At 44.0% G+C, this 17,225-nt stretch overlaps 6 protein-coding genes across 6 annotated transcripts; 4 read left to right on the top strand and 2 right to left on the bottom strand.

Moving 5' to 3' along the window:
* Positions 1-605: 605 nt before the first annotated feature.
* Positions 606-1,066, bottom strand: GL218_06513 (uncharacterized protein; the record flags this gene model as incomplete). The annotated part of the gene is made up of 2 exons (XM_033583227.1): positions 606-838; positions 952-1,066. The coding sequence occupies 2 exons, from the start codon at positions 1,064-1,066 to the stop codon at positions 606-608; spliced, it is 348 nt and encodes a 115-aa protein (XP_033433396.1).
* A 7,000-nt stretch (positions 1,067-8,066) lies between these two features.
* Positions 8,067-9,117, top strand: GL218_06512 (uncharacterized protein; the record flags this gene model as incomplete). Its single annotated transcript, XM_033583226.1, has 3 exons — positions 8,067-8,278; positions 8,344-8,580; positions 8,634-9,117. 3 exons carry the CDS (start codon positions 8,067-8,069, stop codon positions 9,115-9,117), a joined length of 933 nt encoding a protein of 310 aa, XP_033433395.1.
* Positions 9,118-9,766: 649 nt separating this feature from the next.
* On the bottom strand, positions 9,767-10,507 carry GL218_06511 (NADH dehydrogenase [ubiquinone] 1 alpha subcomplex subunit 12; the record flags this gene model as incomplete). Its single annotated transcript, XM_033583225.1, has 7 exons — positions 9,767-9,818; positions 9,867-10,031; positions 10,087-10,129; positions 10,182-10,259; positions 10,311-10,317; positions 10,383-10,403; positions 10,457-10,507. The coding sequence occupies 7 exons, from the start codon at positions 10,505-10,507 to the stop codon at positions 9,767-9,769; spliced, it is 417 nt and encodes a 138-aa protein (XP_033433705.1).
* Positions 10,508-10,883: 376 nt separating this feature from the next.
* On the top strand, positions 10,884-12,654 carry GL218_06510 (CDP-diacylglycerol-glycerol-3-phosphate 3-phosphatidyltransferase; the record flags this gene model as incomplete). Its single annotated transcript, XM_033583224.1, has 4 exons — positions 10,884-11,141; positions 11,196-11,267; positions 11,322-11,602; positions 11,664-12,654. The coding sequence occupies 4 exons, from the start codon at positions 10,884-10,886 to the stop codon at positions 12,652-12,654; spliced, it is 1,602 nt and encodes a 533-aa protein (XP_033433394.1).
* Positions 12,655-13,270: 616 nt separating this feature from the next.
* GL218_06509 (Endoglucanase 1) lies at positions 13,271-14,492 on the top strand (the record flags this gene model as incomplete). The annotated part of the gene is made up of 2 exons (XM_033583223.1): positions 13,271-14,089; positions 14,154-14,492. 2 exons carry the CDS (start codon positions 13,271-13,273, stop codon positions 14,490-14,492), a joined length of 1,158 nt encoding a protein of 385 aa, XP_033433645.1.
* A 1,202-nt stretch (positions 14,493-15,694) lies between these two features.
* On the top strand, positions 15,695-16,636 carry GL218_06508 (uncharacterized protein; the record flags this gene model as incomplete). Its single annotated transcript, XM_033583222.1, has 2 exons — positions 15,695-16,051; positions 16,115-16,636. 2 exons carry the CDS (start codon positions 15,695-15,697, stop codon positions 16,634-16,636), a joined length of 879 nt encoding a protein of 292 aa, XP_033433646.1.
* Between the last annotated feature and the right edge of the window lie 589 nt (positions 16,637-17,225).

Genomic DNA, 17,225 nt, shown 5'->3' with positions numbered 1-17,225 from the left:
TACTCTTATTGAAAGGTCGTTAGACTTCTCGTTGTGATGTCAAGGATTATCTTCGCGCCCATAAATTCTCATGGGATCTGCTACAGGGGTAGTTCCGAATACCTGGTCACCTCAATTCTTCATGCATATGACGTCGTAGCACACAGTAGTCTCATTCTCATCAATTGATATAATTGTTCGAAGTAGGATCATCGTGTCGCATTTGGCTTGATACACAATATCAAGGAGATGACGCATGTCAGATTCTACGAGGGGGGTTTTGCTTTAACAAATTCTGCTTAATTGCTTATACCTGTTTAAAGAAATTATGAAGTACATGACAATAACAAATACCTTTAATTCTTTTATTACGACTCTGTAGTAAACAACAGCTAGTACATATATTCCCCGTCTTCGAATGTGAAGCTGAATTAGTTGGATGAATTAATAAGACATATCCCAGCATATATTTACCAATACAGCAACTTCTTTCAATATGCCGAATGGCCCATTTCATTACATAATATTCCAATCCCTTATACTCCATAACTCCCCTTACGAATACCACATACTTTCCTGCATCGTTTCCAGTACCAATCTTTGTTGAGGTCTTCAGTGTACGGCCTTTATTTTGCTAGGCCAGGGAGTCCCGGGATTCCGGGAATAGAAGAAGGTAGGATTCCGCCCTGCTCGTCTTTTCCGCCTCGCTCGGCGCGATTGAGACCCTCTTTTGATACTAGATCACCAACTGGCTGTAGCAATCCGCCTTGGCCTACTTGCCCAGCGACTACGCCGTGTACACCATCTTGTAGGGTATCTACCTGCTCGATATTGGTAACTTTGGCCTTGTCTAGTTGTTCTATTGTAAGATACGCCTTGGTCAGCCCGAGTCCAAGTCAACTCTCCAGGAGAGGAACGAATATGCAGCGGATACGACAATGTAAAAGTGGTTTAAGTGAAATAGGTACTCGCCTTTAGTCGCGTAGCTAGCTTTGTTATCCTTGGTAAAATACTTCAGGAAGTTGTCCTCGATCCAGGGCATCCAAACCTCATATTGCTCGTTGTACGTCTGCTTTGCCCACTCCATATCGATGTTATTTGTTTTATTTAATTAATTTATTTCGATTCTGTTCGAAAATATAGGACACGAGGGAATATTAGAAATATAATTTAGAGTCTTAAGAGAAAAGAAAAGAAAAGAAAACAAGACTAGCAGAGAAGGGCCTGCTTCTTATCCATAACCACATCTAATATTGTCTAATACTAATGTCGACGTAAGAAAGCCTAATGAGTAGGTCAGGGGTCCTTGGCGAAACAATGTGGCTGCCTTTTTCTACGTCATATGGTGGCTTTACTAGAGGTGCTGATTGGTTAGCACTGTTGAACAGGGACTAAACAGGGAACCGTCTAGTCATTTAGCCACACATATGCCACCTGCTTTCACACATAACTATGTCATCGAGATGGCTGGTTACATAACTGCATCGCCGATGGGAAAGCTTAATTGAGTATAAGTTAGTTATTAGCTAAAGAAACCTGCTACAGTGTGTCACAAGTTATGCTCTAATTATCAATTATCCCCCAGACGGAAATCAGGCCGTGGAAAGGCTACCCCATGTTTGAAGGTAGTTGATGACATGCATTGCGAGCCCCGCATATTACTCTAGGCCTACAAGATATATTTGAGAGTCACCGAAGTCATGATTATTTCCGTGATGCCTTGAAATTATTCAGTCTAAGAATAGGTTCCTATCATATCATTAACCGTGTCTGAGGCCTCATAGAGGCAAAGACAAAACAGGGCCTTCAACCACAAGCTAACTGAAGCGAGATACAGAGTCCAACTAATATTATTAAACTTTTTAATGGACTTCTACGAACTATTCATCTCATTTAAGTCCTTGAGCGCTTGGCGGCGCGGCCACTGACCTCCTCCTCCTCCTCCCCCTCCTCCTCTTCATTTTTCTCGTCTCCGTTGCCGCGATTAGCGTTGGCGATGAAATCCTGCAGCATCGTTTGCATTTCAGCAAGGCTAGTCAAGATGCTGGTGGTGCGAGCATCTACATTAGTGTTCAATGCGTTCAATCGAGTTTCGATGCCGTTCAATCGAGTGTCGATGCCGTTCAATCGAGTGTCGATGCCGTTCAATCGTGTATCTACACCAACCAGATCTGTTGAGATCTGTGTAACCTGGTTCAATAGAGCTGGAAGGGCAGTGATTCCACGGTGGACTTGAATATCTGAATGCAATTGATCATAAGTGTGAAAATAAAGACAGCGGTTCACACAGTTTTGATTTAGGAAGGTTTTGGGACATTGTGGCCAACTGCATGCGTATATTCCCTCAACGGAAGGCACGTTTCCATGAACCTGTGAAATATGCGTTCGGAGTAGACTTTCGGATTCCGTGCCAACATGGCATCCGGGGAACAGGCAGCTAGTACCAATATGACAGTATCGAATGTGTTCATTCAGGTTGGCCTGTGTGTTTGATGATTGAGCGCACATGCTGCAGGGAAATGGGCCTGAGAGAAAGTTAATAAGGTTCATACATTATACGGAAGGATTTTTAAGATATATTTGTGTATTATCACAATTAATAGCTTTTGCGTAGGTAGGTTTAACGTACGGTTCGCGTTTGACATTTTGTTAGAATGACGTAATATCCGACTTGAGTGACTAATAAGAACTACTTCAACCTTTAAAGTGTCAGTATGTATAACAAAAAATAAAGTAGAGTCCCAGTATGTACGTGAAGAAAAAGCAATACAGAGGCAGTCGGGATAGGAGAGAAACTTACTGCGAAATTGTAACTGGCTTTAGGGACGCGTAAATGTCTCTGCCCAAGTCGCTTAATAATTAAGCGCCAGAAAAGGACAAGTCTTCGCAAACCGGTGCCGATAAACCGAAGGTTTGCTCGGGAAAATACTTGAGAGATATCCTTCTCGGATGTAGGGTAAATGATAAGTGATGAAATAGTACTAAGACAACCGGAAGGACAGAAAGTCCTGCGCGTTGAGGTATGAGAAGTAAATTACTCTGAATGTTTAGTTGGTCAAGAAACAACCCATCAATGTCCAAGGGTGTCCAAGGGATGACATTGATGGAAGAAGAAAAAGGTGAAGGAGAAAGTCTGAGAAGAATGAGGGTTGTATTTATAGATGGAATTGTGGTGGTAAGGTAGAGAAATCAGCTGGCTGGAAAAAATAGGAAAGTGCAAGCAGATATAGAAGGTGGGCAAGTGCCTGATCAACAAAGTTTGTTTAATGCACAAACTTTGGAAATCACTGAATGTATTAAGGTACTTGGAATTAAAATCATTGTTGTTTTTATTGTTTTCGGGGCTTCTTATAGGCCGGAGCCGAACTTGTAGTCACTGTCCGGTGTCAGATGGGACCGGATTTGTGGGTCTCGGCACCGGAGCAGGTCCGCTTTCTAGACTACACTACCTATCTATTTTGGAAAGTACCGGAGCCGGGACAGTGCACAGTACCTGCTAAATCAGTTTGGCAGGTACCCAGGTACTTTACTGTTCAATTACTTGCTCCTTCCCTTTGCTTAAGTGGTACCTAGGGTACCTAGGTACATTGCATAAATGAGTTATTCTAGGAAAGTGCCCTGTATTCTTATGATTTGTAGTTCTTGCCTAACATTGTTTCCATTTTATTTCTCGACCTTTTTAGGATCACATTATAACTACATGTAGAGAAACTGACTAAGAAATACCTAGGTACCTAATGTACCTAGGTTAGGTACCCAGGTAGTTACTGATTAGAAAATGGAGATTTCTTGAACTGGCCACCAGTTCAAGGCTTTGATTTCAGACATTCCGGATAAAGAGGATAGGTACCTAAGGTACCCAAGTACTTTCAATTAAATACATGCAGCATCAACATTGAATCTTCAGTACATAGGTACCTTAGGTACTCGAGTGCTTAAAGTTCAAAGTTTGTTGTGGAGCAACGAATCTGTTTGCATATTGCTCGACTGCTCGACTCTACCATAGGACAGGATGTACGATTTAAATGCTCTCCATCTACAGACTACGTACTGATAGCTCAAAAACTGGATATGAAGAAATTATTAAGCTGATTGAAGTGTACATAGGTACTTATTGTGAAAATCTAAGGGGAGACTTATCAATAGGGTAAAGAGGTTTATTGAGAGGTATGTTTAGTACTACGCTTTCCTAGTATGCTTACTGTACATTAAACTGATTTCATTAAATAGTAGAAGGGCTATATTTAATATAGGAATAGCTTCGATGAGAAATATAACAAGTTACAAGTTAAATATCGGATAAGAATCGAAACTGGAATCTATTGTTACACAGGTCTCCATCATTAGGTCTTATAAGAATCAAACTGGTCCATTTTCTTAAGCTTGGCCAATTATCGGACAGAATAATTTGTCATTCATAAGCACCAGTATTTCCTTTAGCTTTGGTGCGATATGGCTTGTGCTTATGATTGGTATTTAAATGTCGCAGGACAAAAGCAAGAGTGGGCAGCACATGTGGCAAATGTCATATGAGAGTTTATTAAGGGTACCACCGGAGCCTCGACTGGATATGTGAGGGCTTGAACTAAATAGTTAGGTACCTACCTAGGTATATATCCATCCACCTAGCATCAAAGAGGAAATAGCTGGTATTTAAATAGCCTAGAATGATACTTAAATCCCGTGTCTCTTCCTAGAACATTACCAATTAGAATCAGAAGGAGTTCGGGGTTATTGTCGATGGATCGTAGGCTTGACGCCCCCAAATGGTGAGTATCCAATGATGGAACAAGATCCCGTGAAGTATGTCGTAGATGCAGTGTAACTTGCATAAATACACCTCCTTTGAGTTGTCAGCACTCCTTCTTCTGTAGATATCGTAGATTCTAGTAAGCGGCCCAATTCTAAAAATGCCCGGCTGCTAACTATGGCCTAAAGAGGGCCGGCATTGCCGAAACTGGCTACAAAGTTGACCCTTGGATATAACAGTGGGAATTGAATAATTGAATGAGCGATTAAAGCTTAATGTTTAATTCAGATAGAAGAAAATTATTGCCATCAACTGGAAATAGGTCAGCATATTCTATCTGAAATGTATGACAGCATCTTGTCACACTTATGCTTGGGTGCATTAGCTAGGCTGCATTGGCGATTATGTCCCCTTCCGGCATGTGTGATGTCGCTTATGGTTGGCATTTCTCCGTAGGGTGGGAGTATATGCAGCCACTTTTTCGTGAGCAAATCATATGCTTATTAGGTCTGCGGCGTAGGTAAATGTCATGAAGTTCGAAAGAAACTTACAAGTCTGCCCACTCCTTTAGATCTACTCTCTTATCATTCAAGATGTGTGTGCTTATTGTAAACAACGAGGCTGGCTCTATTCCTCTCATGGTTATATGGAACTGCTGTCATCCGAATCTTAGTCCTGAGTATTCCCCGCCAAATTCAGTGCATCAGATACCCAACAATCTATCATTAATATAAATTCAAATCATATTTGAGCTATGGCAGAGGAGGAGCCATTTTACTATATGCGCCCTGGCCATGTCATCGCAGCGGCTATAGTCCTTTCCGTGATCGATATTTTCGTCGTTGGGCTACGATTTTGGGCCCGTAAAGTTCAGAAGCAACCACTCAGGGCCGATGACTGGCTCATGGTGCCTGCCACGGTATTCTAACCTACAAGTGGTCTCGATTCGCCGTCGACGCTAACGCTCTACGTGTAGCTTATAACCGTAGGGATTGGCATTTGCCAACTCTACGGTGTTTCACAGAAGGCACTAGGGTATCGAACTATAATACCGGATGGCTTTCAAGGAAATCCTTTCGAACTTGTCACTCCGCAGCTGAGTCTTAAGTCACAAGTAAGTGATACCGAAGCATGTGAAGCTAATGGGACCTAACAATGTAGGACAGCTCGAGTGGATTTTCTTCCTCATGCTCCCCATAGCAACGGGGTGTATGAAGGCGAGCTTTCTATTCTTTTACATGCGTGTCTTCGCGACCCAGGAGCGTAGCGCTATAAACAAATTTCTTAAGGCGTTTATCATCTTTATATTGGTATGGGCCGTCGCCTTTTTCTTCGGCATGTTTTTTGAATGCGGTCGCAATTTCTGGGCTATCTGGAACTCGCAACAGGAGTTTCAGACGCATTGCTCCAGTAATATGAAACTCATTCTTGCTCTATGTGTTACTGACTTTATTGCGGACGTATTCATAATCTGTATTCCAATTCCACTGGTAGGTATATCCGTTTGGTCTTCTGGGCATTGGGCTAACATAAATCTAGGTGTTACGGCTACAGTTATCCCCGAGGAAGAAACTGGGAGTCTGTTCACTATTTCTTCTCGGAAGCGGGTAAGGTGATACCAATACTGAACCACGATAGTGCTAATGTACTCAAGGACTGTCATCGCTTCAATAGTACGCTTTGTACTCATGGCTGGAAGCTATTTGGGAAGTATTAATATCACAAATGATAGTATTCGTAGGTACTGATAATCCTGCCTTTTCAGAATAGAAGCTCATTTCCCCTGTAGTTGGAACAACGGCTTGTCTATATTGGGGAATGGTCGAATGCGGTATAGGGGTTTTAGCAGCATGTCTACCGACTATCCAGTTCCTCTTCAGGAAATGGATTTGGGAACCAGTCCTCTTATCTACCAAAAGTATATTCAGCTCGCAATCTACCCAAGCGACCAGAACATCATGGGCCGACGGGTCGCATCAAGCCTCCATTCATGTACAACAAACATTCCACGTTACATATGACCAACACGACAGCTCTAGTCGGTCAACGTCGCCGAATAATTTGCCAAACATATCGAACGAGAGACTCATACGAGAATCATATCCCATGCAAGACAAATGTACTAGGGCGGTTGCGTAACAGTTAGAAGAAGGCATATGGTTATGGCCCTAGACTAAAGAGGTGGTGTGTCCGTGGGACAATCTGGATTTGATTGTAGGGGTTGTTATATGCGATGACGAATCGGGGTAACTCATTAATATTTCGGGTGCGTCGAATTCATGTAATGTTTGGCATGCCTATGGTTCGTCTAACGACTTGAAGGTCCACGTATCAGGATCACAGTACAACCAAGAAATGCATCATCTACCTAGGTACCTACCTACCCACCCACCTAGGTACCTATATTACTATGCCGCTGCGCGGTGGGCCGCATCCTGGGCGTCTTGGGTCGTGGGTAGGCGTACTTGAAGTATACTCGTAACTCGATACTGAACCTCAAATATTAATTACGCCTATGAACTTCTTCGAACCACCTTTGGGCTATTCAAGAGTCATACTGGACGTTTCGGCATGATAATGTCTATAACCTCTAAGATTCATGATTTGGTATTGGAATGTTATTTATTGATAGATATTGATAGGAAGCTTATACAAAAACTTAATAATAATGATGTACTAGGGTTAGATGGTAAACAGCCAGGCATGTCTGACAGAATAAGGGGGTTAAGACGCCTAAGGGTTGGGAGAACATGTCCGATTCTATGTGTTAATCGCCATAGACCGGTTGTTGCGATGTCTAATCAACATATATCGGATGTGACAGATTATTAGTTTTAGACTAATTAAAGCCTCGTATTGCTATTCCGTTTTTGGTTGAGGATTATACGTTGTCATCATCATGCTATGCATTACAAATCAAGGCTGAAGAATTAGCTTGGTGGGATCACACGATACGACAAGGCTAACAGTACGGCCAATTGTTATCCAGCTAATAAATATGATCGCTTTTACGGAAGACAAGGGATATGCTGCGGGTGGACTAGTTAGTGGTTTTCGGTGTGAGTCAACCTTTTTCGCGGTTATGCCTTGTCATTAATTCCGACTACCCCATACTTAATTCCTGTCGTTATACTGCTCTTCGGGTTATAATCGCCCCTGAAAATATCGCGAGGCTGACTCCGAATGGGACACATTACTAATTCACTTTAATTTCAGCCTTCTTCTTATTAGTCGCCAATATGGTAAACATGTATATATAATAAGATAGCCTCGCGGCTCAACTGGTAATTATTGGCTTTCCTATCGACAACAAAGCACTTTCACATACACATATACAATGTCTTTTAACCGCATCGCTATTTATGGACACCGTGGCTGGGCTAGTTCGGCTATCACTAACGCCTTGATAGCTTCGCATGCGCTAGTCAAGGTGCTATATCGGCCGGGTTCTGATGCATCCAGTTTACCGTCAAGCGTACCTAGGGTTGAGGTCGACTTAGACAATCAGAAGCAATTAATTGATGCTCTGCAAGACATCGATATTGTCATGTAAGCATAACTAGCAGGCAGCCTATCCAAGGCATGTATTTCTTGGCGCTAATTGATACCCGAAGCTCTCTAGCTGGTCGAGAAGCCGTGTTGAAACAGCACGCTTTCATCAAGGCGATCCCAAGCACCAATGTTAAACTGTTCGTTCCGTCGGATCTTGCGTTCCGTAATTATGCGGAATCGGCTTTACGGGTTCCCGTCCTAAAGGCCAAGTTCGAGGTTGAAGAGGCAGCTAAGGAAGCCAAGATACCGATTACACTGGTATATGTAGGATCTTTTGCCGAATCAGCGCTTTCAATTGGGTGAGCATTACGCAGGGTATGAATGCCGAACACGAGCTAACGGGGCTGTATAGAATTTTGGGAGTTGATGTTCCCGGGAACCGAGTCATCTTCTCAGGGGATAGTGCTAACCAGCAAGCCAACATATGCACGAGGAATTATGTGGCCGCGGCATACGCATCCATCTTCGCCACTACACCCTTGGAGCAATTGCAGGACAGGGCAATCGGTCTTTCAGAGCTGAGGGCTACAGGGAAGGAAATTGCTGCTGTCTTGAAGAAGAAACACGGCGCAGAACCGCAGATATTCAGACACAGTTCGGAGAAGATTGACAACGAGCTTGATAAGGCGATAAAATCAGGTAGTCCTATGGCTTTATCGTGGTACTGCCGAAAGGCTTGGGGAGAAGGGTTAATAGTGAAAGGGGTTAATGATTTATGGGAAGTCGAGGGTTACAGGAAAGCCACTCTCGAGGACTTGCTTCTTGGAGGGAAATTGGAACCCTACCGAGACGTAGGTCCAGAGATGTCCAAGGTTTTTGATTCCATATTTCATTAGCTAATAGGGCAAAATTAGTAATGGACTGAGATAGAATACAGGACATACCTAAGATATTAGTAGAAGAAGTGATTGCCTAATGATCAGTGCCTGGGGACTGTAAATAAAAAGGAGTTGTTTCACGAAGAGAAGGGGGGAAATTACTAGGTTAGGTGCATCGCGAGATATGGTATCGAAAATGTGAACTTGGACTATAACTTCGAATTCTATGTCTATATTGTCCATATACGCAAAATGCTTCAGAAAGTCGGGGTAATTGAAATATCCCGTCTCGAATTTGATACTATTTTAACTCTAAAGCGTACGTCTGCGTACGGCGAGCTATTATCGCCATTAATTGAAAAGTGAGTTTTTGCTGTCGCATACTACCTCCTAAGACCGTTTCCGAATAAACTCTTCCTCGCTAGTGTTGGTATTGTCGAAATCCGTTCCTATGGAACTCTTAGATCTACCATCGGGTTTGATCTAATGTTGACTTCCTCGAGATGAGTGGAGAAAATGATTAATGCACTGTTCATCATATGCCCTTATTGGATGGAAGCACGATATAAATGTAGGCGATGGTACTGGTGGGAATACGACTGTCATTGCTTTGGTCCTGGCTTTCCCTAGCCATCATGCCTATGTACACGGCTTATTTCTTAAGTGTTTATTTCCTCTCGACGGTGGTAGGCTCCCACATTGTAATCTTCGACTTTGATCTACAAGGATATTAGTAGATACTCGGATATAGGTTTGTAGTAACGTACGTGCTATACGGCTTGTATGCTCCCCGTGTTGCAGTGTAGTTAGGAATAGTTTTCGCGTCGGTATCTTCCCATACTCTCTTTTTGTATGCAAGTAGCGGGTCTTGTGAAGGCGGCTTGTCGACGGTATAGGCCATCCAGGCGTGCCAGCCGGGCTCAATCTGGCCCCTAAATTCCGACATTAGCAAATAGCCCGGGAATCAAACTCTTAGGGAATACGTACGCGTCGAAGTCGGAGCTCTTGTAGTCCACCCATCTGGTCCGTACTACACTTTATTAGCTTCCGTAATCGATCGATCCTACGTTATAACAACGTACGAGGCAGTTCTTCGTTGTTCTCGAAATATTTATTGCCAAAACGGTCAACGCCGATTAAGGTACCAGCTTTCGTGTCGCCTACATCGCGTCAGTATTTGTCTACGATATAAGATTTCGGTTAAATCGTACCGATATTCTATTTCATGGGAAGCTATCATTAGTTTCGAATTAATAGCTCAATGATATCGATGATTAACATACTTGGAGTTGGTGGAAGTAGTCCTGTCGCAATTAATGTTAGCATTAGTACAAAGTTCGAGGATTAAATGACTAACCTTTATTCCTACTCGCCACAAGTTGGTGAGGGTTCTTGTGATGGTCGACATGGTGGGCGAAGCTCAATGGGACTTCGGCCACCTTCAATGTTGCTGTCGTAAGTGTAAGATGGGTTTAATTCGAGGTCATCGCATTGAAAGCGCATTCAATTGGGCGGAATAAACCGGCGGATATTCATCGGACCGACCTACTGTATGCCTGCGGGCGGGCTCGGGCCTTGTGTGATAATTAGAAGTATCTCAGTACCCGATCTAACGACGTCATTTTATTAGGTACACTAGAGATATCTATCGATAAGACACTACGTTAGTCAAGCAATTAGAAACTTAGAGAGCTTAAAAATTCAATCGGGTCGCAACGTTAGCTTCTAGCTAATAAATACGTTATAGTAGGTATGAATTATTCAGTTCTTTCTCGGTAATTGCCATGATAGCTCGAGGTGCTTCGCGATGCTGCTTAAAGCTACGACCTACCTTTGCTCATCCTCTGAGCCGACATGGCCAGCAATGGTGTCGTCGATATTCTATCCCTTCGAGTCCTATGTCGACAGGTAGTGCTTCCAGCTCTACCGGAATGTTGGCGCCATTCGTAAATGAGTTAGATAGGATCGCACCGTCATTCCAGATCGACGGCTCGCAGATACAAATCATCAAAACCCCTACTGATTTCTATGAGACATTAAAGGTCGGTGATATTTCCTTGGGAATGGAGTGAACAGGACTAAGTTGACATTGCTAGACCAGAATACGTAGCGCTAAGAAAAGGATATTTTTATCTACTCTATATATTGGGAAATCAGAGAAGGAACTGGTATGTATCTAGACCTGTCTATAATCGTGAAGATTAATGCTAACTGGAATTGAGATTGCGACGCTCCAAGATGCCCTTCGCGCGAACCCCGAGCTAAAATTAAGCATCCTTACGGACGCCCTTCGTGGAACTCGAGAGGCACCTAATCCATCTTGCGCCTCTCTTCTTGCCCCTCTTATTGCAGAGTTCGGCTCAGATCGTGTTGAGATTCGAATGTACCATACGCCGAACCTGACCGGCTTCCGGAAGAAACATATACCAAAGCGAATCAATGAAGGGTGGGGGCTACAACACATGAAACTATATGGAATCGACGACGAAATAATTCTCTCGGGGTAATTCTTTTTCTTTTTTTCTCTCTTTACAATCGAGGAACATCTAGCTAAATTCATCTAGTGCTAATCTTTCGAACGATTATTTCACCAATCGCCAAGATCGGTATCACCTATTCTCTTCCAGCGAAGTGACCACCTATTTCTGGAGACTTTATCAGGGCGTCACATCACTTAGCTTTTTGGTCGAACCAACGAATGATGATCCTGCAGGTTTTAAACTGAGTTGGCCATCAAATAATGCCGCCCCGTCCCCTCTAGATCAACCTGCCGAGTTTATCTCAAAAGCTACACCACTTGTAAGTGGGTTGATAGCCCGAAACGGAACCCTTGATGATGTCGAGTCGCAAGACCAGGGTTCGCCCATATCGCGGAATACCAAAGTTTATATGCTTGGCCAATTATCACAACTTATGAAACCAGATTCGTCCACTGAACTCCCGGTGATGACGCATATCTTAAAAACGCTTGCGGCGCCAGAGTATTCTGGTTCATCGTGGACTTTCACGGCAGGATATTTTAACCCAGCTCCATCGCTTACGAATCTTCTTCTCTCGACAGCTTCGCAAAATAATGTAGTCATTACGGCGTCTCCATACGCCAATGGATTTTACAAGTCGAAGGGCGTATCTGGGCTTTTACCTGATGCGTACACCCTGCTCGCCCGAAGGTTCCTTCGCACGATCAAAGAGCGAAGGCAAGATTCTTCAGTAGTTCTCAAAGAATGGAGGAGAGGCGCTGTCAACGAACCAGGTGGGTGGACATATCATGCTAAGGGGCTATGGATAACCCTTCCGAATGAACGGGACCCGGCGATCAGCATCATTGGCAGTTCCAATTATACGAAACGCAGCTATTCTCACGACCTTGAAGCCGGCGCTTTGATCGTGACGCAAGATGGCGATCTGAAGAAGAGGTTAGGCGATGAGCAAAAGTGGCTACAAGAATACGCAAGTCCTGTAACATTAGATGACTTTGCAAAAACTGAAAGGCGGGTCGGGTTAAAAGTCAGAATTGCAATGTGGATTGTCAGTCTTGTTGGTGGCGCGCTCTAATGATCCAGGTCATATTGGAGCTAGGATATTCACAATGTAGACTCCAGTCACGTTGGGCAGCGAGCCCGCGGTTCTCCTGGACTCGGCGGCTCGACACCGAACTATCCTCTTCTAAGCGATAAAATGCAAGAAGACGATCATCCAATCGCCGAGAACAGCTTCGGAGCTAGAACCTGTCTTCTCAAAATCCATAGGCGGAGCCACAACCTCCGCATTTGATCTCATCATCACTACAATGATACCCACGATAAATGATAAAAGACTTTTTGATACTTGTTCCTAGATCTATGGCCTGGTTTGGCTGGGTCATATTCCTCTAGCAGTAATTTTCTGCGGTCAATTTAAGATGTGTTCCGAAATCCCGGGTCTCAAGATGAGATTGCGCCGACACGGCATAATGATATATAAATCACGTCGTTTCCATTCCTAGGAATGGACGTCGGGCATCGTTCATCCACCCCCACTGGAGATTCTAATTGATTGATTTCGGGGGGCTACTGGTCGATCATGTTCTTGGGTGTACCAAGTCTAACTTATAAGACGTACTTGGTCCTCATCAGCAAGCGAGCTATTCAACTCCTATCTACTAAGAATTCGTACATCGAACTTATCCAACATGAAGTATCCAGTTCTATTTGCTAGTTTAGCCTCCACGGCTTCGGCAACAATTTTTTACGCCGGTGTCGCGGAGTCTGGTGGCGAATTTGGTGTCTGGAGCGCCGATGCTAAGAAGGGTACCGGCTTACCAGGGACATTTGGCGTCGACTACCAATTCATCAACAAGGCTGGTATTGATGTTCATGTGGATGAGAACCACCTCAATCTCTTTCGTATAGCCTTCCTACTCGAGCGAATGGCCCCTGTTGCGACTGGCCTCGGCAAGACTTTTAACGAGACCCATTTCGATTACTTCAAGGAGGCAGTCGATTACGTGACAGTTACTAAGGGTGCGTATGCGATCTTGGATCCGCACAACTACATGCGCTACAACGACCCGAGCTCGCAACCGTATAGCGGCAGCGTGATTGGTAACACTTCGGATTCTACCGCCGCTACGACGGAGCAGTTCGGAGAATTCTGGGGCGAGTTAGCCAGCCGCTTTGCGGATAACGAGAAAGTCATCTTTGGGCTTATGAACGAACCGCATGACATGGAGACCAGCCTTGTGGTCAAGAATAACCAAGCTGCCATAGATGCCATTCGTGCCGCCAATGCGAATAACTTGATCATCCTACCGGGTAACAGCTGGACAGGGGGCCACGCCTGGACTCAAGGTCCGGATCCGAACAGCGCGATCATTCACCAATTTACCGATCCGCTTAACAACACGGCGATCGATATCCATGAATACCTTGACGTAGACTATAGTGGCAGCCATAGCGAATGCGTCAGCGACCCAGCGACTAATTTGGCGGATGTCACGAAATGGCTAAAGGTTAGTAAACTCGTCGCATAGTACAAATCGCTAGTGGCGAATTATCAACTAATTCCTTCAATAGGAGCACAATCTCAAGGCCTTTATTACTGAATTCGGTGGGCACAATAATACAGGATGCGCCGATATGCTGACCGACTTCGTCAATTACCTAGCGGACAATGAGGAGTACATCGGCTGGACAGCGTGGGCGGCGGGCCCATTTTGGGGATCCGCCAGTCCCTGCTGCACTGACTCCCAAAACTACGGCAGTTTCGAGCCTGGTAGCAAGGCCGCCGATGGCGGCCCGAGTCTGTATGATACTATCTGGCTTAAGGTATTGCAGCCACTTGTACCGAGCAAGCTTCAGTGGAAGGGAAAAGCAAGTGTTGAGGGAGGTGATTTGACCGAGTTCCCGGCTTAAGCGTTGTGACTAATCTCTCGGGATTCTGCAGCAGCAGCACCTCATATCACGATGATTCTAGGGCGACAATTCAACTGTATATAATTTGACCGCTATTTCAGCCATTGATAATCGTTAAGCTCTCTGTGTCTCATATCTGCTATAATGTCCGTCACCTCCATGTCTTTGAGTGAGAATGTATTATTCAAGCGCCGCTCCGTATACGGCTGCTATTCATTTTTCGCAGTTCGACAGAACCTGCAATTATCATGAGGACTCGATTCGCATATATTAACATAAAGAGCAACTGTGGGATCACGGATAGCCGTTGTACCGAGAAGCCTTGCATATATAAGTATATGCCGTACTACTTGGGGAGTCTTTCTCATTTGTGCGGAACGTCACTCATCCGCTCTCCACTAGTCCCGATCCGCCGGATGCCTTGCCTCCACCACGGCAGGGTCCCCCGCATGTTGGTTCCCGCCCCGGATTGAGAGTGTTCCGTTTTAAGTAGCTGTATTGTGATTGGCTGTTGGCTCAAAGACCAATTCGCTTTTACTCCACGAGACACTGGTGCGTCGTGAAACATGTGGCTTATGGGAAAATCGCTCATCTTTGAGCAAATTCATGATGAGATGCTTGGCACGTTTCTACAGAGTTTAGCTTTGCTAAATTGAATTTTTTTTCGGCAGTTGGCGTGTTCTGTGTTACCCATTTAATATTAAAGGCGTTGTGATGATCCCCAATGTTCTTGTTTGGGAGGCTAGTAGTGCATGTGTACAATGATATGTCGGGATTATTAACCACAGCCCTTAACTGATAACTTTCTTTGTCCGCTTTAATATAATATTATTTTCTGCCCTCGAGGGATCGGTCATTGATTCTGAATACTCTGATTCAAACAAACGCCAAACAATGTAGGATATTAATTCGAGAAATGACACGGGCTACATCATTTATTACGATCTCATCTGTTTGGTATACTCTCACTATGATCTTTCATATAGTGGATACCTAATACTCAGGCTAGGTTAGCTTTGAAAAGAGTTTGTGTCGATCGATTCACTTTGCTAACTATAAGATGTCTTTCTAGCATATTCAAAAGTGTCTTTTGAGTACCTCTCAATAACTCTATTGCTGGGCTCAATATCCCCATGGGTGTAGCTTAAGACAAGTGCCTAAACCTCCTCAGTCTTTGCACCACCTCTATTTAAATATCTAAGATGATATACACTGCATTATTTCATCTCCTTGCCCTATTTATCACCCATGCAGCCTCTTCTGCACAATACGTGATTCCGCATTCACACGAGGTCTGTGTATCTCAAGACTTTCCAAATCAGCATGCTCAGCAATACCCAACACTTGTTAGCGGGAATTTGAACGGAACTACATTGATCGTGCCCATACCTATTGACGTCGCGCGGCGGGTTATCCCTAATGAGTATGGAATTCTTGAGAAGGCGTACAGAACGCTCCTACCTTCATTTCCGGATGGGATGTATCCAATGATGGCGCAGATAGTGCACGATCATGATCTCCAATTACCCGCCTATAACGCTTCCTTACCAGACTTCTCAGTAAGCGCAGTTATCTTCTCGGCATTCATTGAGAATTCTGTTAACGACGTCTTTACTTGATAGCGTGCTTCTCTCGAGTTTCCGTTCCTCGATATATTCGACGATGGTCGCACCCCATTCCGATGGGCCGCAACTTTCATGATTTCGGCAGAAAACAATCTTGCCATTGAGGGAGCAGAGAGCTACGGCGCGGATGTCTACCCGTCAACTTTTGATCCGCCATGTGACGCTTACAAGACCTTACCTAGCGGCATTACATATGCGCATAGCCGGAGCAACAACAGGACATGGGATAGATATATGACCATAGAGACAGCGCAATCCAGGGAGAATGTTCCATATCCCTTGGAGTTTGTCAAGAACATCACCAACCAACCTGTTTTTGCGAACACTCAAGCTTGTGATTACTACGTAAGACTATTCAACACGACACTTTCGAGTAACGCAGAGCCAGTTGTGGGGAGTGTAAGCACGAACATGGAACCTTTTAAAGAACCCCAAGTATGGAGCGGTGTATACGGATGGCGATTAGCCACTCCATTTCTAGAACCCCCGAAGGTTTCTGAATGTAAGCCGGCGACATAAATTTGCTGCGGAAGTGTTACTAGTTGTTAGTACACTTATAAATCTTCCGGCGAGGATGATCGGAATCAAGCACCGGAAACATACTCGTTGGTGGGTAGAATTGCCTACCTTTGATGGAATTTGAAGACGCGAGGAAAGGTTATTTGATCTCTGGGTAGATATAATGTAACTGGGTTAGTTACTAAATATAATAGTTAAAGCCTCGAGCAAGAAGTCGGAACACAACATAGCTATCCGCCGAAGACTTGTATATAAGCATATTTTAAACTGCTAATACAGCTGGACGCTCTTTATTTTCGTCATTTTAATGGCACAAAGATCTAATGACATGCTCCTTGTAAAAATCGAAAAGAACAGATATATTCTAGTTGACACTAAGACCATCTGGTGGTTGTAAACATGATAGAGAGCAACTTCAGCCTGAAATAAGTCTATATGTGAAATATTGTTTGCTAATAATACATTCCTATAGAATTCCACCACAAATTATATACCCTTACATTATGTCTACCTAGGTAAAGAGTAGCTGCCAGCTTGAGCCTCCCAACGAGTTTTCTAGAGCACTCAGCTAAATGACACAGTTGTAACT

Source organism: Daldinia childiae (assembly GCF_008694065.1).
Source record: "Daldinia childiae strain JS-1345 chromosome Unknown Scaffold7, whole genome shotgun sequence".
In the NCBI taxonomy this organism is placed as follows: Eukaryota; Fungi; Ascomycota; class Sordariomycetes; order Xylariales; family Hypoxylaceae; genus Daldinia; species Daldinia childiae.
Note: the sequence above shows the minus strand (reverse complement) of the source record. Positions and strands in the feature narration are given on the sequence as shown.